The sequence below is a fragment of the Microcaecilia unicolor genome, chromosome 1, assembly GCF_901765095.1.
Source record: "Microcaecilia unicolor chromosome 1, aMicUni1.1, whole genome shotgun sequence".
In the NCBI taxonomy this organism is placed as follows: Eukaryota; Metazoa; Chordata; class Amphibia; order Gymnophiona; family Siphonopidae; genus Microcaecilia; species Microcaecilia unicolor.
In genome coordinates this window covers 332,410,014-332,435,360 of record NC_044031.1, presented here as the reverse complement: position 1 = coordinate 332,435,360, position 25,347 = coordinate 332,410,014, and the positions used below count along the sequence as shown (strand labels likewise).

The following is a 25,347-nucleotide window of genomic DNA, read 5'->3' as shown; positions in this document are numbered from 1 at the left end:
AACTGCACACTTTCACTGGGTTTAAATTAAATAAAATTGGTGAGTCCTAAATATGTCTGCCTAACCCTGGGAGCAGTAGATTGCATTACCATTACAGTTTAGTAATGGGATGGCACAAATTTTAGCAAAAGTAAGAGAGACTTTAGCATTTTACAGCATTGGGGGGGGGGGGGGGGGGGGGGGAGCACACTGAGGCTATCCAGCTTATAATCGAACGAGAAAAACGCCCAAGTTCTGACCTAAATCGGGAGATGGACGTTTATCTCACAAAAACGAATAAAGCGGTATAATCGAAAGCCGATTTTTGGGCGTTTTCAACTGCACTCCGTCGCGGATGCGGACAAAGTTTATGGGGGCGTGTCAGAGGTGTGGCGAAGGCGGAACTGGGGCGTGGTTATCTGCCGAACAAAGATGGGCGCATTTCAGCGATAATGGGAAGAAAGTATGCGTTTTTAGCTAGAATTTAGGACACTTTTCCTGGACCCTGTTTTTTCACGAATAAGGCCCCAAAAAGTGCCCTAAATGACCAGATGACCACTGGAGGGAATCGGGATGACCTCCCCTGACTCCCCCAGTGGTACCTAACCCCCTCCCACCACAAAAAAATGATGTTTCACACATTTTTATTTCACCCTCAAATGTCATACCCAGCTCCCTGGCAGCAGTATGCAGGTCACTGGAGGAGTTGTTAGGGGGTGCAGTGGACTTCAGGCAGGTGGACCCAGGCCCATCCCCCCCTACCTGTTACAATTGTGCTGCTTAATGCTTATTAGTCGTCCAACCCCCCCAAACCCACTGTACCCACATGTAGGTGCCCCCCTTCACCCCTTAGGGCTATAGTAATGGTGTAGACTTGTGGGTACAGTGGGTTTGGGGGGGATTTGGGGGGCTCAACACACAAGGGAAGGGTGCTATGCACCTGGGAGCTCTTTGACCTTTTTTTTTTGTTTTTGTAAAAGTGCCCCCTAGGGTGCCCGGTTGATGTCCTGGCATGTGAGGGGGACCAGTGCACTACGAATCCTGGCCCCTCCCACGAATAAATGTCTTGGATTTATTCGTTTTTGAGCTGGGCGCTTTCATTTTCTATTATCGCTGAAAAACAAAAACGCCCAGCTCACACATTGTTGAATAAAACATGGGCGTCTATTTTTTTCAAAAATACGGTTCGGTCCGCCCCTTCACTGACCCGTTCTCGGAGATAAACGCCCATGGAGATAGGCGTTTTCGTTCAATTATGCCCCTCTATGTATGACAATGGGAAAGAAAAACAGTACTTTTTGAATCTACAGTAGAAGCATAACCTAGTGGTCTCAGCGCATGGAAGCCTGGTCCAAATGTCATTGCTGCTCCTTGTGATCTTCAGAAAGTCACCTAACCTTCCATTGCCTCAGTTACAAACTTTTGGGCACTTTTATATTTATGCCTGCCAAAAGCTAATGTAAATGCTCGTACCCAACTGATGGCAGTTAGGTGCGCAAATGCAGGCACTCTATTACATTGTGCCAAGTTTTTGGGACTGCCCCTGACTCACCTATGCCCCTCCCATGACCACACCTCTGTGCACAAATCTTTATTATTGTCAATTAATATTGTTAACTCCAATAATTAATTGTTATTGCCTAATTGACCTATTAGTTTGTATGTGGATCTGGACATCCATGCCCAAATTTGGGCAACCTATATAGAATCTGGGCATTAGTTTCTCCTAAATAGGAGGCAATAAGTACTCCCACATTGTTTTTTTTGCAGGTCTCACAGATTAATAGAAAAAAAATTAGTGCAGGGTCTACAAAAAGAAAAGAGAAAAGAGCCCTATTTTAGGGCAGCATCAGAGATAAGCTTTACATGCTGGAAAGCCCAGTGTTAAAATGTGGTAAGCATATTTTTCATGCATTACATTAAAAGGACTCCTTAGATTGCAAGCCTGCTAGGGCCAAGGAAATGTCTAGTGTACCTAAATTTTGCTCACCTTTAGCTACTATTGACAAAAAGGTCTGTGCTAAGTCCAAATAAATAAAACATGACTGTTCATCTTAATTTATGTTGTTTGAATTCTTGAATAGTGCTTTAAATATCCTGACATATAGTCATTAAGAGGATGATCATCCTGTTTTGAAAGTATTTGTTGAGGTGACTCTTTGCTCTTCTATATAATTTATTTTGGTGATAATAAACTGGACACATTGGACAATTACCAGAAGTATTTTTTAACATAGGGTGTGTGTCAGTAATCAATGCAAAAATATAACTATGCTTTTGTTTTGATATTACTATAGGAAAATGTACCTACAAAGATTTATGTTTGTTTTTTATTGTGTGTATGTTTTTCATGTAAAACAACATATATATTTTATAACACATAAAACTACATATTTTGTTGCCTCCACATTGTGTGAATAATATTATGTGTGTTCTGGAACAACCTGTGTATTTTTTTCACATAGAAGGCTGGCAATTTAAATAAAATGTTAATGGGTAAAAAATCAGTCCCTGTCACCCTGCTTCTCACCCTTCTTTGCCCTTATATGATAACATGAGCTACTAGTAGGGGTTTGTCTAGAGGTTGGCTCTTAAGAGAGCCCTTGGGATTGGCTCTTAAAACAGCCCTTGAGGGATGGCCTGACAGAGTCGAGGCCAGGAAGTAGAAGGAACAGCAAGGCTAATGACAGGAATAAGCAGGGCTGACTGGAACAGGCAGGACTGGAAGCAGGAACAGACAGGGCTAGAAATAAGAATTGGCAAGGAAAAGAACACTGGAGAGGCACAATTCTGGAAGCCTGTTACCTATGCATTTGGAGGAGTGTATATCCCTAGCAAAGAAGTGAGTTCATCTATCAGAATCCTATCTAGAGTTATAAAATAGAAGTGCAGCAACCAGAAAGTAAACACTCACAAGACTCTTAGGCATGGAATGCTGCAGACTCTAGCGTCTTCCTGAACCAAGTGAGGGGTGTGGATAAAAAACAGGTTTACAATCTAAAATGCATTGGCATTTAATTGATTTGTGTATGCAAGAGATGGAAATGCAGGGGCGTATCTGTAATGAGGCCACGGGGGCCAGGGCCCCTGTAGATTTGGCCCTGGAGCCCCCTACCGTCGGCCCTCGCAATCCCCCCTCCCGCCTCCTACCTTTGCTGGTGGGGGACCCCAACCCCCGCCAGCCGAAGCCGTCGTCCTACATTCGTTTGTTTTCTTCTTTCTGAGTCTGACTTGTCTCTGACGTCCTGCACGTACACAAAGTGCAGGACGTCAGACTCAGACTCAGAAAAAAGAAAACAAACAAATGAAGGATGACGGCTTCGGCTGGCGGGGGTTGGGGTCCCCCGCCAGCACAGGTAAGCGACAGCAGGCGGGGGTCGAGAGGGTTGTCGGGCAGGCGACAGTTGTTGGAGGTGGTTCTGGTTCTGGCAGTGGCGGTGGGGGGTAGGGGGTAGCTGCAATGGCGCCGGGGGCAGGGGCGATGCCAGGGGGGGCTAAAGTATGCCCCCTCACCTCGGCACTGGACCCCCCTACTGGCGAAATCCAGATACGCCCCTGTAAAAGTAAGCTGTGAAGAGAGCTATGTCCTTTGCTTAGCTTTCTATATATAGATATTAGTGAATGTCCATTGTGGATTGAGACAGCAAGATTTTTTTTTAATTTTTTTTCATGTTAAATAATCAACATTAAATCTAATTGCAGGATGGAGAATCAATTCAGAAATATAAAATGTCATACATTTCTCCTCCCTTAGTCTAAATCAAAATAATATTTTCAACATGCTTGCAATATTTGAAAGATGGGGTGGGGCATTTTCAATATGTCAAAATCCGATTTTATACATTATGCAAAAATCCAGATATCAACTGGCTCACCTTTATCTACATGTTCACCCCTCAAAGAAATGTAGTAGATTGGTGAGGCAAGATTTCCATTGACTAAATCCATGTTGGCTTTGTCTCATTCATCCATGTTTGTGTATATGCGCTATAATTTTGTTCTTTATAATAGTCTCTACCATTTTGCCCAGCACCGATGTCAGACTCACAGGTCTATAATTTCCCTTTGGAACCCTTTTTAAATATTGGTGTTACACTGGCCACCCTCCAATCTTCTGGTACCATGCTTGATTTTACATCTGACTAATAGTTCTGCAAGTTCATTTTTCAACTCTATTTTTTTTTGTTTGAAAATCACCCTGTTTTAGACATTTTTGTGCTCACTGTGTCTTTCTTGTGGGGCCATTTTGAAACAAAAAAACATCCAAGGGAAAAATACACATACACTAGTAATTGGGATGTTTGGGGGCCAGCAATCCTACTAGACTGACCACACAGACATCCCAGCAGATCAGTGGGGCAACCCAGGGGGCACTGCAGTAAACGTCACATAAAAGTTCCCAGGTACACATCACATCATAACCCCCATATTGTATGGTGAGCCCTTCAGGAACAGCAAAACATATTCTGTTCCCACCTGTACACTACTACAATAGACCTTATGCGTTTTTTTTGAACAAGTGTTTTGAAAATAGTAATCTGTATGTTTTTATGGGAAAAAATGTCCAGCTGCCTTTTTGTGTCATTTTCTGATGCCATCCAGGTAAATGTAGCATTTCCCTTAATCTGGAAAGAGACTTCACTGTTGAAGCTGTAGTATTTGTGGATCATGTGAATTCAATTAGTTTTATAGTACTTTCTGCTGGTATGCATTGATGAATTGATATAATCCAGGGAAGGTATAATCCGAAATCCCTTTTAAACATGCTGCTTATGGCACTTTAATGGAGAATTTTGCAATATAAGAATTCCATTCTCTGTGATATGAAAAGCATCAGGAGATGGCTATTTGATTTTTTAAGTTGTTTATAAAGTCTGTGGTGTCTAGGACCTCTTGTATTAGACCAAATACTTCATCTGTATCAATAAATACGATCAGTCTGCCAGGATTTCTAGATTGGTAAATTTTAAATAGCACAACCCCATTCAGTTGGACTTGTGGACTTAAGGCTCTGCCCTCAAACTGGCAACTTAGCATTATCCTCATCAACTCCCTTTCCTCCCAAATCAGTCTTCCTCTTTAATCATTAGCAGTCCTCTTTTGGAATCTTAAAGATGACACAAAAGCTCATTTTTGTGGATAAGAATGGTGGTCACAAGTCTATTTCTTTAACCTTTCCTATCTCTGCAAGGATTTTGTCCAAAGTTTTAGTTGGCTACTGTCCCACTTTGGGAGATACCTTCCAGAATAAGAAGGGGCTGACCACATTTACAGCTAGAGTTGCTGATGTGTGCTGTAATATTAGCTTGTGCTAATATCATTTGCATGCTTCACTAGTAGCTACATCCTATTGCATAAAATGGGACCTGCAGTAAAATAATATGCAATAACAGAATTGATGCACACTAATTCAGCAGCCTTTGTTAGTAATTCAAGTTGTTAATTTGCTGATGGCAGCTTATCTTCACAAGTAAGGAAACCTTATTCAACTGCTGGATCAATGAATGGCTTAGCCTCTCCCATTTTTATTTTCCTTTACCAATTAAGAAGGTCCAAACCCAGCAGTTAGAGCAAGTGGTGGAAGACCATGAGGGGCATAATTGAAAGGGGCCGCTCATCTCCAGGAATAGCTACGAGAAGGGGCGGTCCCAACCTTATTAACGAAAAGATGGGCGTCCATCTTTTCTTTCCATAATACAGTTGGGTGGATTTGAGATGGCCGGCCTCGGTTTTCGGCGATAATGGAAACCGAAGGTGGCCATCTCAAAAACGAACGCATCCAAGGCATTTGGTCGTGGGAGGTGCCAGGATTTGTAGTGCACTGGTCCCCCTCACATGCCAGGACACCAACCGGGCACCCTAGGGGGCACTTTTAAAAATAAAAATAAAACATTAAAATACCTCCCAGGTGCATAGCTTCCTTACCTTGGGTGCTGAGCCCCCCAAATCCTCCCCAAAACCCACTCACAACAACTCTACACCATTACCATAGCACTTATGTGTGAAGGGAGGCACCTAGATGTGGGTACAGTGGGTTTTGGGGGGGGGGGGTTGGAGGGCTCCCATTTACCACCATAAGTGTAATAGGTGGGGGGGGGGGGGTTGGGCCTGGGTCAACCTGCCTGATGTGCACTCCACCTACTAAAAACTGCTCCAGGGACCTGCATACTGCTGTGATGGAGCTGGGTATAACATTTGAGGCTTAATACAGGCTGACAAAAAAGTTTTTAAAGTTGTTTTTTTTTTGGTGGGAGGGGGTTAGTGACCACTGAGGGAGTCAGGGAAGGTCATCCCCGATTCCCTCAGGTGGTCATCTTGGCAGTTCGGGCACTTTTTGGGGACTTGGTTGTGAAACAAAAGGGTCCAAAAAAAGCAGACCAAATTTTTGCTACAGCTGCCCTTCTTTTTTTGATTATCGGCAGAGGGCGGCCATCTCTTAAGCATGCTCTGACACGCCCCTGGTATGCCTTCGCTAGCCTTCCAACAAGCCCCCGGGAACTTTGTTCGTTCCGCGACGGATTGCAGTTGGGGGCACCCAAAATCGGCTTTCGATTATATCGATTTGGGCGCCCACGGGAGAAGGGCGGCCATCTCCCGATTTGGGTCAGAATATGGCCACCCTTCTCTTTCAAAAATAAGCCTGCATGTACCCTAACTTTGAATGCATTAGTCTTGATCACATCAGTGATGAATGGAGGGCCCTCTGTTACAATAGAAGGACATGAATAGCTACTTTTTTCATCATAAATTAATTTTAAACATAATTTTATTGAAAACTGAATAAAATAGCATAACTAAAGGTTGTTAATTTGCATGCCCAGATGAACTGTCCGGTATTATTCAAACCACTTTATTTAGGCAACTTTGGAAAAGTTTGAAAGTGCTGGTTTTAAAACTTCATGCCTCCACTTAACATTGTCTGATTAAAATTTAGCCAGTGAAATTTAGAAGGGAGAAAGGTATTCCAAGGGCTTAGCTTAAACATAACTGAGCAGTACTAATATATCACACTATCTGGTAATTTTTATTTAAGTAGAACTGCATTAAAGTCTATCCTGAACTTAAGTAGATAACTTAGCTGATTCATTTATTATTTATGTGACCTAAATTGAACTGGATAAGTATCTAGTCATCTTTAACCTATAAATCATCCCAGTTAATAATGTCCTTCCAGTTGATATGGTTATCCCCAGCTTCAATGAAGAGTTATCTTACCACTTTTACCCATCCCAGGGCCCTTGTAACAGTCCAGACACTAAAATCAATATCATTAGCTGTGCAAGGGTCGGAATAGATATTCTATAGCAAGACAGTAAAGAAGAAGCAGAGTTTGCTCTTGCTGAAGCCCACAGTAGGTCCTTTCTTGGCCTCATTTTGTCAAGATGGACAGCTTCATGGCCTGCCTGGTAACATCTGACCCATCCAAATCTTGCTAGATTGGGCTGAGAGGTCAGGTTATGCCACTGAATTATCTCAGGAGCACGCTGTATAACATGGCTATTATTTTTTTCACTACAGTTCAGGTGCATGAAGGTTGTGGGTGAATATGATTTTTACATCATTTTACACATCCTTGTGTGGACTTCTTGCTAATTTTCCCTTAGTGAATACATATTAATATGCTTGGCTATTTTTATGAAGGAAGGATTGTACATAAGAGTAGCCACAGTGGGCCAGACCAATGGTCCATCCAGCCCTGCATTCCGTTTCTAAACAGTGGTCAAGCCAGGTCACAAGTACCTGGCATATACCCAATTATCAGCAACATTCCATGCTACCAATCCCAGGGCAAGCAGTTGCCTCCCCATGTCCATCTCAATAGCAAACTATGGACTTTTCATCCAGGAATTTGTCCAAACCTTTTTTAAACCCAGATATGCTAATCGTTGTTACTACACCAACCGGGAAAGAGTTCCAGAGCTTAACAATTCATTGAGTGAAAACATATTTCCTCCTATTTATTTTATTTTTGTTGAAATAAATTATCTTCTATACTTTTTATGTTCAGGGTAGGTTGAACAATATGCTTCTATATTTATATTTGTTTTTATTGTTTTATATATTTTTAATCGTATATTGTTGCTTTTAAGGAGGAAAAGGCTTCTGCTGTTCAGTACACTTATTGACTTTTAGCACATTGCTTTGTCAGCTGCCAAACTGATTTCTTCATCAGCCTGAAAACCTCCTGTTGCAAAATTTTATTCTCTTTATATTTTTAGATACATTTTTCATTTCAGATCCATTTGGAAACAAAACATCAGACAAAGAAAAGGGGGCACGGTAAAAACAGTGCAGTAAGATTTGTCTCCTGATGAAGCAATTGAAACAAAGGTGTTCTGTTGAGCAGACCAATACAGACAGCTCAACATTATAAGATAAGTACCAGCATTGCCCTTTACACAATACAAGGGAAATATAGATAGAGAATAAATGGATTCTGAAACGAATTAAAAAATTTATCTAAAAATACAAAGAGAATAAAATTTTGCCACAGGAGGTTTTCAGGCTGATGAAATCGGTTCAGCAGCTGACAGTGATGTGCTAAAAGTCAATAAGCATACCAAACAGCAGAAGCCTTTTCCTCCTTAAAATAAACAATATACGATTAAAAATATTTTTAAAAATAAAGCAATAAAATAAACATAAATATAGAAGCATATTGTTCAACCTACCCTGAACATAGAAAGTATAGAAGACAACTTATTCCAACTAAAATTGAACTAACTCATAGTCAAGTTCTTAGCCTAGCATTGATGCTGATATTTGTTTTAAAAGTATTTCCATGTAACTTCCTTGAGTGTTCCCTAATCTTTGTACTTTTGAAATGAGTAAAAAATCGATCTACTTCTACTCATTCTACACCACTCAGGATTTTGTAGACCTCACAAAGCTGTGAGAAACAAAACAAACCAGTGAGGTAAGTCCAAGGAGGATAAAAAAGATGCTTTATTGACAAAACATAAAAACGACCCTACACGGCCATGTTTCTGCCCAAAGGCCTGCCTTAGGGGTCTTGATTAATCTCTGATGTTGTAAACTAAGGCTTGATAACAGGATAAGTTGTTGTGAGGATCTAGTAGTAAAGTTCTTCAATAATCTTCTGTCTTGCGGATACGCTGCAAAAAATGGCCGTGTAATTGGTCAATGTAAATAATGCAACTGTAGCTACAGAGATTAATCAAGACTCCTGAGGCAGGCCTTCGGGCCGAAACACGGCCGTGACAGGTCGTTTTTATGTTTTCTCAATAAAGGATCTTTTTTATCCTCCTTGGACTTACCTCACTGGTTTGTTTTGTTTCTCACGGCTTCGTGAGGTCCTTTTCTTCCTCTTTGTTGGATTGTTTGTTTTGTAGACCTCAGTCACATCTCCCCTCATCCATCTCTTTTCCAAGCTAAAGAGCCCTAACCTCTTTAGCCTTTCCTCATATGAGAGGAGTTCCATCCCCTTTTTTTTGTTACATTTGTACACCGCGCTTTCCCACTCATGGCAGGCTCAATGCGGCTTACATGGGGCAATGGAGGGTTAAGTGACTTGCCCAGAGTCACAAGGAGCTGCCTGTGCCTGAAGTGGGAATCAAACTCAGTTCCTCAGTTCCCCAGGACCAAAAAAGGATCAAGGCCTTGGTTGGATAGCGTTTTGGCTAAAGGTATCATTATTAGGTTGAAAATGGTCGACGAGAGCGGTGATCCTTGAGGCACTCCGCATTCTGGTTTCCAAGGTGGTGATATAATCGAATTTGATATTACTTGGTATGTTCTTGCTCTTAGGAAGCCTTTGATCCAGTTAAGTACGTTTCCTGTAATTCCAAAATATTCTAATATATTTAGTACTATTTTGTGATTAACCATGTCGAACGCGTTGGACATGTTGAATTGCAGGAGAAGTATGTTGTCACCAGTTGCGATTGCTTGCTTAAATTTGGTTAGGAGGGTGATTAGTGCTGTTTCTGTGCTGTGGTTGGATCGAAATCCTGATTGTGACTCATGTAGTATTGAGAACTTGTTTAAGTAATCAGTAAGTTGCTTGGTTACCATACTTTCCATTAGTTTGACTGCTAAAGGATGGATGCTACTGGGCGATAGTTGGTTATATCATTTGCTTTTTCCTTTATGTCCTTGGGTATTGGTGTAAGTAATTAGACTTCTTTACATTTAAGTTTTCTGTCTTCTTCTAGAATTTCCCCACTTGGTCTCCTTCTGTTGTGGGCCAATGTTAGGGTCCTTTTATGAAGCTGCAGAAAAAGGGGGCCTACGCTGGTATTGGCACATGTTTTTGATGCACGACGAGGCCCCCTTTTACCTCAGCGCGTAAAAGGCAGGTTTGCCTTTTCTTAAAGAAATGTTTGTGTGGCAAGTGAACCAATTGCCACATGGCCATTTCAGGGGGGGGAAGCAGTTACCACCACCCATTGAGGAGGCAGTAAGGGCTCCCATGCCAACCCGGTGGTAACTAGGCAGCATGCGGCACTGCCCAATTACTGCCGGGTACACACCGATGCTACAATAATTGAAATATTTTTGCAGCACCGTAAATGACGCACTGGGGGAGGGAACTACCGCTGGGTTGTTGCTGTAGCCTGGTGGTACTTCCCTTTTAGCAAGTGGTAAACCATCATTGGGTTTACCGCCGCTTCATAAAATGGCCCCATAATGAGCAAACCTTTGATCTATATTTTGAAGTTTCCTCTAAAATTGATAGAGATTTTGTATTGGTTTTCCCCAAAGTTTTTTTTTGTAGTTACTGTTTGAAAACCTAATTAAAAAAAGAAAAAATATCTATTATTGAACTAAATATCCATTTATTCACTTCACTTGACCCCTTATTTGTTTTTTTCATTGATAGTTTGCAGAGATAGGACTAACAATTATTCTATTTACTCTGAGAGAAACATGAAATCCAAATTTAGCCCAGCATGCATACATTCACTGCTTATATATAACATTATATCACATGGAATATTTTATTGTGTTAAAATGACATTACTTAAGTTATAAGATGAGGAAAGTATGATTAAGATGGTGTCTTGGAAGGGAGTCCTTGAGAGAGCTCTGCTTGTTTCCCTCTATCTTTACCTTTGGTAATGATTACCTGATGCCTAAACAAAAAGGCAAGGTGAAGGGACCTCTTCCTGGACCAGAACGCTCAAACAGAATCCAATTACAGCTTAAATGCATAAGTAATGCCATACTAGGAAAAGACCAAAGGTCCATTGAGCCCAGCTTCCTGTCCCCGACAGCGGCCAATCCAGGTCAAGGGCTCCTAGCAAGCTACCCAAACGTACAAACATTTTATACAAGTTATTCCCGAAATTGTGGATTTTTCCCCAAGTCCATTTAGTAGCAGTCTATGGACTTATCCTTTAGGAAACCGTCCAACCCCTTTTTAAACTCTGCCAAGCTAACAGCCTTCACTACGTTCTCCGGCAACAAATTCCAGAGTTTAATTATGCGTTGGGTGAAGAAATATTTTCTCCTATTTGTTTTAAATTTATTACACTGTAGTTTCATCGCATGCCCCCTAGTCCTAGTATTTTTGGAAATGGTGAACAGACGCTTCATATCCACCTGTTCCACTCCACTCATTATTTTATATGCCTCTATCATGTCTCCCCTCAGCCGTCTCTTCTCCAAGCTAAAAAGCCCTAGCCTCCTTAGTCTTTCTTCATAGGGAAGTTGTCCCATCCCCGCTATCATTTTTGTCGCCCTTCGCTGCACCTTTTCCATTTCTACTATATCTTTCTTGAGATGCGGCGACCAGAATTGAACACAATACTCAAGGTGCGGTCGCACCATGGAGCAATACAACGGCATTATAACATCCTCATATCTGTTATCCATACCTTTCCTAATAATACCCAACATTTTATTCGCTTTCCTAGCCACAGCAGCACACTGAGCAGAAGGTTTCAGTGTATTATCAACAACGACACCCAGATCCCTTTCTTGGTCCGTTACTCCTAACGTGGAACCTTGCATGACGTAGCTATAAGTTGGGTTCTTTTTTCCCACATGCATCACCTTGCACTTGTTCACATTAAAAGTCATCTGCCATTTAGCCGCCCAGTCTCCCAGTCTCGTAAGGTCCTTCTGTATTTTTTCACAATCCTGTTGCAAGTTAACAACTTTGAATAACTTTGTGTCATCAGCAAATTTAATTACCTCACTGGTTACTCTCATCTCTAAATCATTTATAAATATATTAAAAAGCAGCAATCCTAGCACTGACCCCTAAGGAACCCCACTAACTACCCTTCTCCATTGTGAATACTGTCCATTTAACCCCAATCTCTGTTTCCTATCCTTCAACCAGTTTTTAATCCACAATAGGACATTTCCTCCTATCCCATGACCCTCCAATTTCCTCTGTAGCCTTTCATGAGGTGGAGTCAATCTGGACCATGTGGATAATTTACATAAACTTTGCATGGCTGTATTTCTCACTACCTCAGGAGTCTCCTCCAAGTTTAAGGATTTGGAAACTAGGTAAAATAAGAGAAGAAATGTACTGAGATGGAAGGCAGGATAAGGCCTTGTTACTTCAGAAGATTGAAAATTTAGAAAATATGGCTAAGGCTTTGAATCTAAGAATATTAAACTTTCCTTGTATCAAATATATATCATCCCAAGACACTTCTAATAAGTTCCTGAAGGAGGTGTTTAATTATTCAGGTACTGGTTTTCCACCAGTAGAAATACTGTATTATATACTGTAACCAGGCGCCTCTCTTGTGCAGCCAAGGATAGAACAATCTCCTCCAGCCACAGGCTCCCGGCACAATGAAGAAATAGATGTCCACCATTAACTTCAATCTTAAGGACTTTTATTCCATGCAGGTTTCTAGTACACAGTTCCAACAGCAGCATAGCACATACCAAGATTCAATACAGGCTTACAGGCTCCAGTCTGGGCTCTTTATTCAGTGCACAATAAACAGTAATTCAATTCCCAAGACAACACAGTTCTTTCAGTTCATCATCATGGTTCAGTCACCCAGCAGCATTTTCTACCTTCTATCCTCTTTACATTCAGGAGAGTTCAATATTTTAGGGACTTCTTCTACCTAAGGGTTTTCCCCTGCATCAGCTTCACAGTGAATTCAATACTTTTGGGACTTCCTCTCACCCAAGGAATCTCAGCCTGCTTCAGTACTTTAGGGACCTCCCTGCCCAAGGGTTTCCAGCCTGCAACTGCCTCTCAGACTTCAGTACTTTAGGGACCTCCCTGCCCAAGGGTTTTCAGCCTGCCACTGCTTCTCCCCGTCCTTGCTGCTCTCCCTGAACTGAACTAATGAGACTCATTCCCACCCGCCTAATCAATCCGTGGCTTTTGCCTTCACAACCAATCATTCTCCACTCATTAGCTTCTCTACACACCCCTACCAGCTGAGTTGAGCATTAGCCTAATGAGGAGCTCTTGCACACAGGGTTTCCTATCTCTCTTTCCCCCTAGTGGCAGCCATCTACACCTCCTGTTAGCTTACACCCATGTCTTCCCTTATTGCAGCTAGGAGTCCAGTCTGGGTTTTCCATCTCACCCCCTGGCTCCTTGCCTGCAATGCCTTCTTGGACTTGTAGTTCAGACTGAAGCTGCCTTAACCCAACTATCCTGGATGTGACTTTATCACAATGCCAATCAATCCCCATTCTTCTGAGGGACCTTTGCCTTCTGCCCCATTAGTGGATGAAATTTCTTCTGATACTTTAAATCTTACCATAATATTGGAGTCTTCACATGATGAGATGCTTATGGAAGTACCTTACTGGTTTCCTTTGTTACACAAGACAAAGAAGCTTTACACCATTTATATTATAAATCTCCTGGATTCACTTTTTTAGGAGATACCGAGGGGCATTTTCAATATATCTAAATCTGATTTTGGACATTTTGCAAAAATGTCCAAAACTCCAATAGTGATCATGGCCATTTTTAAACCAGAAAATGTGCAACTTTTTGATTGGAAAATGGCCATTTGGTAGATAAGTACATAAGTACATAAGTAATGCCATACTGGGAAAAGACCAAGGGTCCATCGAGCCCAGTATCCTGTCCACGACAGCGGCCAATCCAGGCCGAGGGCACCTGGCAAGCTTCCCAAACGTGCAAACATTGTTTTTGTATTCAGTACATCCATATTTTAGGACAATTTTTGGAAATAAAAACTTCAAAGGAAAAACACACAAAAACAAGCCATTGGGATGTATGGTGGGCCAGCATTCTTATTAAACTGGCCATACAGGCATCCCAGCAGAGCAGTGGGGCACCCTAGGGGCACTGCAGGGGTCTTCACATAAAAGGTTCCAGGTACACATGTCACCATTACCCTCTTATATTGTATGGTAAACCCTTCCAAAACCCAACAAAACCTAGTGAACCCAACTATACACTACTACAATAGCCCTGCAGGTGTCACATATATGTAGGTACAGTAGGTTTTTGGTGGGTTTTGGAGGGCTCACACTTTCCAACACAACTGTACCAGTTACAGTGGCATATGGGCCTGGGTCCCCTTCTCTACAGTCCACTATACCAACCACAAGGCTACTCCAGGGACCTGCTTGCTGCTCTAATACGACTGACTATAACAACTGATGTTGTCATAGATGCTGGGATGTACTGCTTTTTTCACATCTTTCGGGGGTTGGAGGGGTCAGTGACCACTGGGAAAGTAAGGGGGTTCATGCCTTAAGCTCTCCAGTGGTCATCTCATCATTTAGGAAAACCTTTTGTGACTTAGGCTTGATTGGAACAGGTCTAGACTAAAAATCTAACTTTTAGCCCTGGATGTTTTTGCTTTGATTCATTATGTCGGAAAAACAGCCAAGTTTTGGGAATGCCCAAATACCACCCCAACACACCCATACACACCCCCTTGTGATTTGGATACACTGCAGAGAAAAGCATCTCCAATCCAAGTTTCAAAAATTTCAGTTTGGATGTTTTACAGAGAAAAACGTCCAAATGCCACTTTTTGCTATTTTTGAAATGTTTTTCTCTTTTGAAAATGAGTTCCACAGTTTTCTTATTTCCAGATGTTTCAAGATCTATGCAAACAAGGGTAAAAAAAAGTTTCTTCTATTAAGACAAAGAGCTATTTCCCTGGGTGGCAGTTTTCAGCAGTTTTCCTTACAAATGTAGAGTTAACCTAAATAGTCACACCTATCATATTTTTGAACCTTTGTAAATTCATAGTTTCTTAACTTATCTTAACATAGATTAATCCCTGATGTTCCATGTTGACTAAGCTGGTTTCTATTAGATAATGGAGTGAGATTAACATTGTTACTAAACACAGTTTTCTGTTTTGCATTTTTATTTACTTTTGATAGATTTTCCTATCTTTGAAATCAAGCTTTCTCTACTTTTGGACTACTGAGCCATATGATTAATGTTCTTCTTTTAAATGTATTTGTGGCAAAGATTTCTGTACAAAGTGGATTTGTTTTATGTTTATTTGAAAGTGTAATAAGAATAAAATAAAATAAAAAATAAGATGTAGAACTAGAGGACATGAAATTAAGATGCAAGGGAATTAATTTAAAAACATCAGGAAATATTTTGTCATGAAAAGGGTGGTGGATGCTTGGAATGCTCTCCCAATTACAGAATTGAAAAAGGCATGGGGTAAAGACAGAGGATCCCTATATAGCAAGAGGATAGAATCAAAGCAAAATTAAAAACTTCCACACTTCAAAAAAGGCACAGTGTAAACTGCACATGGTTGCAGGTACAGCCCTAAACAAAGGCATAGAGGGATAATGTGTGTTCTGCTCAGAGGATACGGTAAAACTAGCAGAGAGGGGAAACCTGTATAGACATGAGGAGAGTAATTCTATAATAGGTAGCCTAGGATAACAGGATAAACATGCATCTATTTCAAGCCTATTCTATAAAGAAAAGTAGGTACCTACTTTTCTTTATAGAATACTTGCATGTGGCAGAAAATGTGTTAGTGTTCAGACATAATCACTTACACTGTTCGTATACCCCTGGATTCTATATAACGAGCCTAGAGATCAGCACTGAATCTAGATGAATTCTATAACACTGCACATAACTTAGGACCCTGTTTACTAAGCCGCACTGTAGGCGCACAAACCTTTTAGCGTGCGCTAAAAATTAGCATGCACTAACAGTAGAGACACCCATAGGAATATAATGGGTGTCTCTATCATTAGTGTGCTCAAACCTTTGCATGCCTACAGCGCTGCTTAGTAAAAAGGGCCCTTAATTGACTTAACAAGCTAATTAGGGTTCATAACAGCACTTAACAAGGAATAATGAGCACTAACTGGCAATAATTAGAATTTATGCGCACAAGTTGCTAAGCACATTCTATGATGCAGTGCACCTAACATCTAACATGTGCAGGCAAAAAGGGTCTTGATTATGGGCGGGGAAATGGGCATTTCATGGGTGTTCTGAAATGTACGTGCATAGTTAAAGAATATGTCCCTCTGCACCTAAATCTACGTGCCAGGATTTGCGCCACATTTTCATTGGTGTAAATGGAAACGTAGTTTTAGGTATAGCTTATAGAATATGCTTAGTTGGAAATGTTTTCTGCGTGGATTTTTCAGGCATCATATATAGCATTTCCCCCATAGGAGTGAATTCTATATATGGTGCCTAAAAAATCAGCACCAAAAAAAAATTCTATTCTATAAGCCATGCTTAAAGTTAGACACAGGTTATAGAAGAGTGTTTAGGCACAGGAATCACGCATAAATGTAGGCACATCGCCTGCACCTAAAATTACGCATGATGCCCCAATTACATGTATAACTCAGAACTGTGCCCCTGATCCACCTCGTAATGTCCATGACCCTCCCATTTATATGCCCCCTTTTTTGGGACATGTGTAAAATTTAGGCGCAGATCCCATGCCTACATGTATGCACCTAGAAGCCAACTGAATATAATTAGCATCAGTAATTGCTGTTAAAAGCTAATTATTGTCACCAATTAGCTCATTATGCAATTAAATTGCACATGCAAATTGGGTGCATGCCCCAATTTGAGCACACAATTTTATAGAATTACGGGGATAGCTAATTTAAATGCCCTCTACTAGGTGTTAGCCAGGGCATGCGTAAATTATGCAATACTATAATTTACACGTATATGTGCATGCTCTGCCCAGGATCCACCTAAACTCTGAGCATGAGCTTTTCCTCTAGTCTGTATTCTACAAATCATTATTCATGCATGTAAGTAGCCACTTATCTGTGTAAATGACTAGAACACCACCATTTGCACATGTTCCTGCTATGTAAATTTGGATGGCTTATTATAGAATTACCTACAAAGGGCATGACCTGAATGTTCTGCATAACCACCCTCCCCCCAGATTCTATATAGTGCCTAATGTTCCGCAATGAAATCCATGTGTATTCTATAAAAATATGCGTAACTCAATTGGCTTAACATGCCAATCAGCATGGTTAACATCACTTAACAAGCAATAATGAACACTAATTGGCAATAATTAAAATTTACGTGCACAACTGCCTAAGTGTATTCTGTTAACGCACTGTGCTTAAATTTTAATGTGCGCAGGCAAGGGGCATGGTTATGGGCAGAGAAATGGGTGTTGTAAAATTTACATGCACTGTTATAGAATATGGCCCTCTGTGCTTAAATCTACATGCTGAGATTTACGCTATGTTTTAGTTGGTATAAATGGAGGTGCATAGTTTTTGGTGCTAAGATATCAACTAAGCATATTCTATATACCGCACCTAAATCTAGGCACCACTTTTAGAATATGCTTAGGCAGAAATTTTTTTGTACAGATTTTACAGGTGCCATATATAGAATCTGGCCCAAAGTGGCAAGTGCAACTCTAGCCACCCTACAAGGCAGAGTAGATGGTCTATATCTGTCATCTGTTACTATGTTATGTTGCTATGTATATATTATTTAGTGTTTCCAATTATTTTTATGTTTCTTTCTTCAGGTACTTCAGTTATTCAGGTTACAGCTTTAGACGCGGATGATCCTTCCTATGGGAACAGTGCACGTGTTGTGTACAGCATTCTTCAGGGACAGCCATACTTTTCAGTGGATCCTGATCTAGGTCAGTACGTTGGCCTCTTTGTCATTATTTTGACTGAACATATTGAGAGCCTTCATCATTATGCTAATCTGTTTTCATCTTAGCATATAATTAAAGGTCCAAAGTTTAATAAGAATATAGATTTTCAATCGTCACTTGTGACTGCACTTGTCAAGGTTTCCTTTTCAAGACCTTGCATAATTCCAGATTGGAAAAACAAACAAAAAATTCTATATTTGACTTCATGACTGCAGTTTGTGAAATTCTGTAATGGACTAACAATAACAGCAATAATAATAATGATGATAATCACCATATTTTTAAAATGCCATCATCAGCAGGTGAAAGAATCTGGATATTTAATGCTGATATCCACATAGTGACATGAACTGAATAACTGGTGATTGCCAGTGTTACCTGGATATCTTGCGCAAATTTGGGTGTGCCTCCAATTTGTGTGCGCAATTTAACTGAGTAACAAGCTGATAACTAGTAATAATTGGGTGCTATTGCAGTTAATTGATTCCAATTAGGATTTGCATGCAGATCCTGCTGAGAACTGTTCTATAAAGATGAGCGCTCAAAGGGGGCGTGACTATGGGAGGGGTGTGAGCAGGTCAGGGGCATTCACTAAAGATGCATGCAGTATTATAGAATTTGAGGAATCCATGCCTAACTTACATGTGAGGATTTACACCAGGTTTCAGTTAGTGTAAATACTCACACCCAACTTACGGCACTATGCACTATTCCAGTAGTTCCCAAACCTGGTCCTGGAGGCACTCCAGCCAGTCAGGTTTTCAGGATATGTCCAAGACCGAGCTTATCGTCTTTCCACCAAAACCCACTTCTCCTCTTCCTCCACTTTCTATCTCAGTTGATAACACCCTCATCCTCCCCGTCTCATCTGCCCGCAACCTCGGAGTCATCTTTGACTCCTCTCTCTCCTTCTCTGCGCATATCCAGCAGATAGCCAAGACCTGTCGCTTCTTCCTCTTTAACATCAGCAAAATTCGCCCTTTCCTCTCTGAACACACCACCCGAACTCTCGTCCACGCTCTCATTACCTCTCGCCTGGACTACTGCAACTTACTCCTCACCGGCCTCCCACTTAGCCATCTATCCCCCCTTCAGTCTGTTCAGAACTCTGCTGCACTTCTCATATTCCGCCAGAACCGATATACTCATATCACCCCTCTCCTCAGGTCACTTCACTGGCTTCCGATCAGATACCGCATTCAATTCAAGCTTCTCCTTCTTACCTACAAATGCACTCAGTCTGCTGCCCCTCACTACCTCTCTACCCTCATCTCCCCTTACGTTCCCGCCCGTAACCTCCGTTCACAGGATAAATCCCTCCTCTCAGTACCCTTCTCCACCACCGCCAACTCCAGGCTCCGCTCATTCTGCCTCGCCTCACCCTATGCTTGGAACAACCTTCCTGAACCCTTACGCCAAGCCCCCTCCCTGCCCGTCTTCAAGTCTTTGCTTAAAGCCCACCTCTTCAATGCTGCGTTCGGCACCTAACCCTTACCGTTCAGTGAATCCAGACTGCCCCAATTTGACTGCCCCTATCGGACCGACCGTTCACTTGTCTATTAGATTGTAAGCTCTTTGAGCAGGGACTGTCTCTCTTTGTTAAATTGTACAGCGCTGCGTAACCCTAGTAGCGCTCTAGAAATGTTAAGTAGTAGTAGTAGTAGGATATCCACAATTTATTCATGAGAGAGATTTACTTGCAGTGGAGGCAGCGTATGCAAATCTCTCTCATGAATATTCATTGTGCATATCCTGAAAACCTGACTATCCAGGGTGCCTCCAGGACCAGGTTTGGGAACCACTGCACTATTCTATAATTGGCACCCAACTTGGAGTGCTGTTTATAGAATTGCGCTCAGTATGAATGTTTTACTGAATCTAGTCCTACATGGATAACTTACCTGGATATCTTGCTGTCCTAAGTTATCTGGATAAGTTATCAGGATAATGGACTGAATATTGCTACTATCCAGATAATTCCTGGAACTGAACATATTTTGTTCATGCTCCACCCTGACACTATCTGGATAGTGCTGGGGTGGTCAGTAATGATTTTCATCGGCACGCTTCAGATAGTACAGCTGAAAATCACCGAATAGTCCCAGTCAGCAGTGCTTCCTCAGATAGAAAGGCGGAAGTTATCAGCATGGGCTACCATTAAGATATATTTCCCTGAATTCCATAAAAGTCACTAAAAATTGCATGCACACATTTGGATGTGCACCCAATTTGCGCATGCAATTTAATTGAATAACGAGCCAATTAGTGCTGATAATTGAGATTTTAGTAAGCAATTATTGGTGCTAATTGAAAGTAATTGCCTAATTTCAGTGCAGGGATATACACTAAGGTTTTATTAGTATAAATGGTTGTGCCTAACTGTAGTTGCATTTCCAGGTGCTAAGTGCTATTTTATAAATGGCTCCTAACTTAGTCGTTTATAGAATAATGTTAAGCACTATTTTTTCTGCCATTTTTTAGGTGCCATTTATAGAATTTAGTCCATTATTTCACTGTTAGTCCTAGTTATTAGTAAGTAGATCTCATTGCATAAAATGGGACCTGTGCAAAAATAGAACCAGTTAGTGTTAAAATAACACATCTTATTGATAGCCCACGTTGATAAGTATGCCCCAAGTGCTTTTAAAAATTATGCCAAATAATAATAATAATAATAACAATAATAATAATAATGGAATGGATCCAGTTCCTAAAGATCTAAATCTGATCATCAGATAACAATATTGATGATTTTTTTTTAATTTAAAACAAATATTCTGCCAGTCTAGAACACTATTCTCAATTAATCTCAGTAATGAGATATGCAATAATAGGAAACAATCGGACAACATAAAGGAGATTATTTTAGAAACAACTACATATTAAAATAGAAGAAGTTCATTTGTAGATTGAACATGTAACCCAGGTATCATCCGTGCACTAGCTCTGGCCCTGGGCCACAAAAAAACTCTCACACACTTCTTCAAACTTCACAGTCTCCGCTCATTCTCAGGCCTCTCTTACCCCACACCTCCTTCCAATCCACTTACAGTCAAGCTGGGGCGGGTTAATGGTCCGAAATAGTGATGTAGGGGTTTGGGAGGCACTTCTTCCAGTTCTGGGTTCTACTCAGCTCTCCATTCTAGGAGCCAGGCACTCCAAAGGATTAATTACAAACTTCAACTTTTATTGTAACTCCTTTAACACTCAGATTCTTACTTCAGTTATTCTTACCACAGCCAATTCTTTTGCTAACTTTTCTGTAGCTCAGTTTGAGGCTTTTTGTCATTCCATGGGGAACACTGTTACCACTATACTTCTCAGGCTATTTACATATAAACTGTACAGTCTCTCCCATTTATGGCTATCCTGCCAGCCAGATGTAACCCCAGAGCTGTTGTCTCCTTCACCAAGTCACTCTGTCACCACCAGGCAAAGTCCCTTATGGCTGTACTCCTTCCATGGGTAGCACCCCAGCCTTGAACAGTCTTTTTTTCTGCCCTAAATCCTGATCATGGGCTGGACTCCCCAATCTGCCTGTAGCTCCGATTCCTTCACCAGTTATTGCAAGAGAGACATCTGCTCCTTATTTCTAGTAAAATTTAAGGTGGTACTTCAGGATCCCCCTTCTCCTTCTTCATGTCACTTTCCAGGGGCTTGCAGGCAATCCTTTCTTGCTCTAAATTTTCTCCTTTTTCTCCTCTCAACTCCTCCTAAAACTGTCACTCTCCCCCACATGGGGACTATCTTTCTGCATTTTATTCCATATACACTCACCATGGGCTGGGCTTCCTCCCAGTCAGTGACCTCCCAGCCACTCCCTTCAGTGACTCTTAGCCAGGGACTTACTCTCTTAGTAATCCCCATATAATGGGGGATTACAAACACATGTGTTATTGGAATTTCAGAAAGCCACCATTTGCACTTATACATGACTGGGAGACAGGGATTTCAAGGGAGCATGGCCAAAAAAAAAAAAAAAAAAAAAAAAAAAAAAAATATATATATATATATATATATATATATATATATATATTCTCCATTTTACAGTGCAACTATCTCCCTTAGCCAAACAGGTCTATCTTATGATTCTCTGAAGGTGCATGTAGCAGCATCATCGAGTTTTCATGATGTAATGTACAACCTTACTATCTACTTTGATTGCCTAAACTGATGAACATTATTGTGGAGAATCAAATCACAGACTTTCTTGAAACAAAAGAAGGAACAGTGGGTATGACCACACAAAGATAGAAAAGGGAACCTGGTGCTCAGAAACTGTGCTTTAATGGGATGAAAACAAATCCATCTCAGATCATCGAATGCAAAAGGACTCAACATGGGCTGTGTTTTGGCACTACTGCATTCATCAGGAGTCCATCATTTCTAAGATGATACATTAATTGGCAATGGTACACTTCTATGACATTCCAATGTAATGGATGTAATAACATTTCCTGATTAAGAATTTGTAAAATGAAATTACAGTAGTATAGTCTGTAATGGAGTGAGCTTTACGGTAATACCCACAATAGCCTTGAGCATGGGCGGTCGGTGGCCCAACTGTTTGGGGAGGCTAAGGGGTGGGGTAGGGGTGGGGCCGGGGTGGGGCCAGGGGTGGAGCTTAAATCCATAATTGTCTGATAACACGCAGAAAAATAAATAAATAAAAATAAAAGTCACAATTAATACCTTTTATTAAATTTAGATATTAGATATATATCACATGTCAAAGAATAAAGTGGTTGCTCAAAGCATATTCTAACCACAATCGCTCAACTGCAAAACACTATGCACAACTTTGTCCAAAAGCACACTCAGAACCTTACTGTACCATAAATATTACACTGGGTAGACCTAATACACCAATATACCACCCATACGGAAAATGCAGACCGTCAACAATATGAAACAAGGGATTATATCATCACAATTCTCATGTAGAGCCACAAAACACCCTAATTGATGTTTAATGTGGGATAAAATGCCATAAATAAGTAAATAAATATAAACTTTTAATGTTGAGCACCTGATTCTCAAAGTGGACAATTTAATCCCCTCAGAGCAGCTGGACTCCACAGCTGATCCATTCTGCTGCAGCAGGGGGAAGGCTTAGCTTCTTCAAGCCTCTTATACCGGGCGCCTATGGCCTTGAGCTGTGTATTGAAGACTGTAATTGATTAGACCCCATTTGGTCAGGATTCAGGAGGGGACACAACAGAGAAACCATCTTGGTAGCTGTGGAGGAATTCATTTTGTCTTACATATCGAAGGCTGCTGAGGTTTTACTGTTAGTGGACCTTTTGGCTGCTTTCAATTTAGAACTCACTCTAGGCAAGTGTTATTGGTCTAGGAGGAACAGGTTTGAATTATATAGCATATTTTTTGGGAGGCTGAGTAGTTGAGTAGTATGTATGAAGAAAGGAACTGTTCCACCTAAATGGAAAATCTGTGGTATTGAAGCACCTCAATGCTTCAACATCCCCCCCCCCCCCCCATTATTTAATATATTTCTTCAACCACTGGGGAGAGTTATTAGGGAATAAGGTTAGAAGGTCTACACCTATGTGGATGACATTCAGTTGATTATTCCAGAGGGACATACTAAGGATGGTTTACTGCATGACAACTCCAGGTGATCTGGTTTAGATCTATTGGCCTGGTGGTGAATATGGACAAGACAGAAAATTAGTAGGGGGGCTTCCTTTGTTCCCTTGAATTTTGAGTGATGGGGTTTTGATTTTCTCTAAATCACAGAGTGTGAGAGATTTGAGAGTTATGGTTTCTTCAACTTTTGACTTTCATTCATAGATGCCACAGGTGGTGAAAACAGTGTATGGGAATCTTAAATGGGTAAGAGGATTGAAACCTTATTTATCTTCACAAGCTATGACAAATGTATTGGTGTCCGTTGTTTTATCTTTTCTTGATTATGCAATGCTTTGTTATAGGGCTTGCACAAAAAATGGATCCGACGAGTTCAAATGTAATTTACTTGGATTTCAGCAAAGCTTTTGGTATGGCTCCACACAGGAGACTCATGAATAAGCAAAAGTTAGGACTCAAAGTAGTGAACTAGCTGACTAACACATGACAGAGGGTGGTAGTAAATGGAATCTGCTCAGAGGAAAAGAAGATGAGTAGTGGAATGCACCAGAGATCGGTACTGGGGCCAAATCTATTTAGTACATTTGTGAGTGTCTTTGCCAACGGGTTAGAAGGAAAAATTTGCCTTTTTGCGGGTGACGTGAAGATTTTCAATATAGTGGACACCCTAAGGTAGTAAAAACCATGAGAAGAGATCTACAAAAAATAGAAGAATGGTCTAAGGTCTGACAGCTAAAATTTAATGCAAAGAAGTTAAAAGTGATGCACTTGGGACGCACAAATCCAAGGAGATGTATGAGACAGAGGTGAGAACCTGATAAGCACAGTTTAGGAGAAGGTCCTTGATGTGATAATGATTGGGGATCTTAAGGCAGCGAAACAATGTGACACGGCAGTGGTCATAGCCCGAAGGATGCTATGGTGATTAGCGAAAGGTATAAGCAGCAGAATTAAGGAACTGTTAATGCTCCTGTCCAAATCATTGGTGAAGCCCCTCTTAGTGTCTGTGTTCAGTTTTGGAGGCCTTATCTCGCTAAGGATATAAAAGGAATAGAGGATCCTTTTACTAAGCTGTGGTAAAAATAGGCCTTCAGCAGGTCCTTATGCAGGTCTTTCCAAGGAGCTAAGGTCATTTTTGCCACCGCCGTAAAAAATGATTTTCTATTTTTTTCCATTAATGTTCATGCACCAAAGTTTTCATTAGTCCATGGTCATTTTTAAAAATTACTGCAGTAGTGTATGTGGCAGCACCTATTTTGTAGGTGGTAAGGCCTCCTGTGTTATCTGTGTATGAACCAGTTTGCATGCTTACTCTCCACCCCTGACACACTCTAAAAATGCAAAACATGATTTAGCATATGATAAGCACGCACACATTCAAAAACTAACAGTGCAGTAGTGTGGAATATGAATAGATGAATATATATGGATGGACTGGAGAGGAAATTTTAAGGGGCTTCGATGTTAGATTCAGAACTTTTAGTACAGGAACAGTGCTGGGCAGACTTTTACGGTCTGTGCCCTGAGAAAGGCAATGACAAATCAAACTCGGGTATACATATAAAGTATCACATATCTTGTAAAATGAGTTTATCTTGTTGGGCAGACTGGATGGACCGTTCAGGTCTTTATCTGCTGTCATTTACTATCAGGCTTATTTTTTAAA

The 25,347-nt window shown here is 40.9% G+C and overlaps 1 protein-coding gene across 1 annotated transcript in view; it reads left to right on the top strand.

Moving 5' to 3' along the window:
• Positions 1–25,347, top strand: part of LOC115460245 (cadherin-9-like) — a 253,498-nt gene that overhangs the window by 114,870 nt on the left and 113,281 nt on the right. Inside the window, exon 3 of the mRNA XM_030190055.1 lies at positions 17,937–18,056. Coding sequence (XP_030045915.1) covers positions 17,937–18,056 — 120 coding nt within the window. The remainder of the gene's footprint in view (positions 1–17,936; positions 18,057–25,347) is intronic.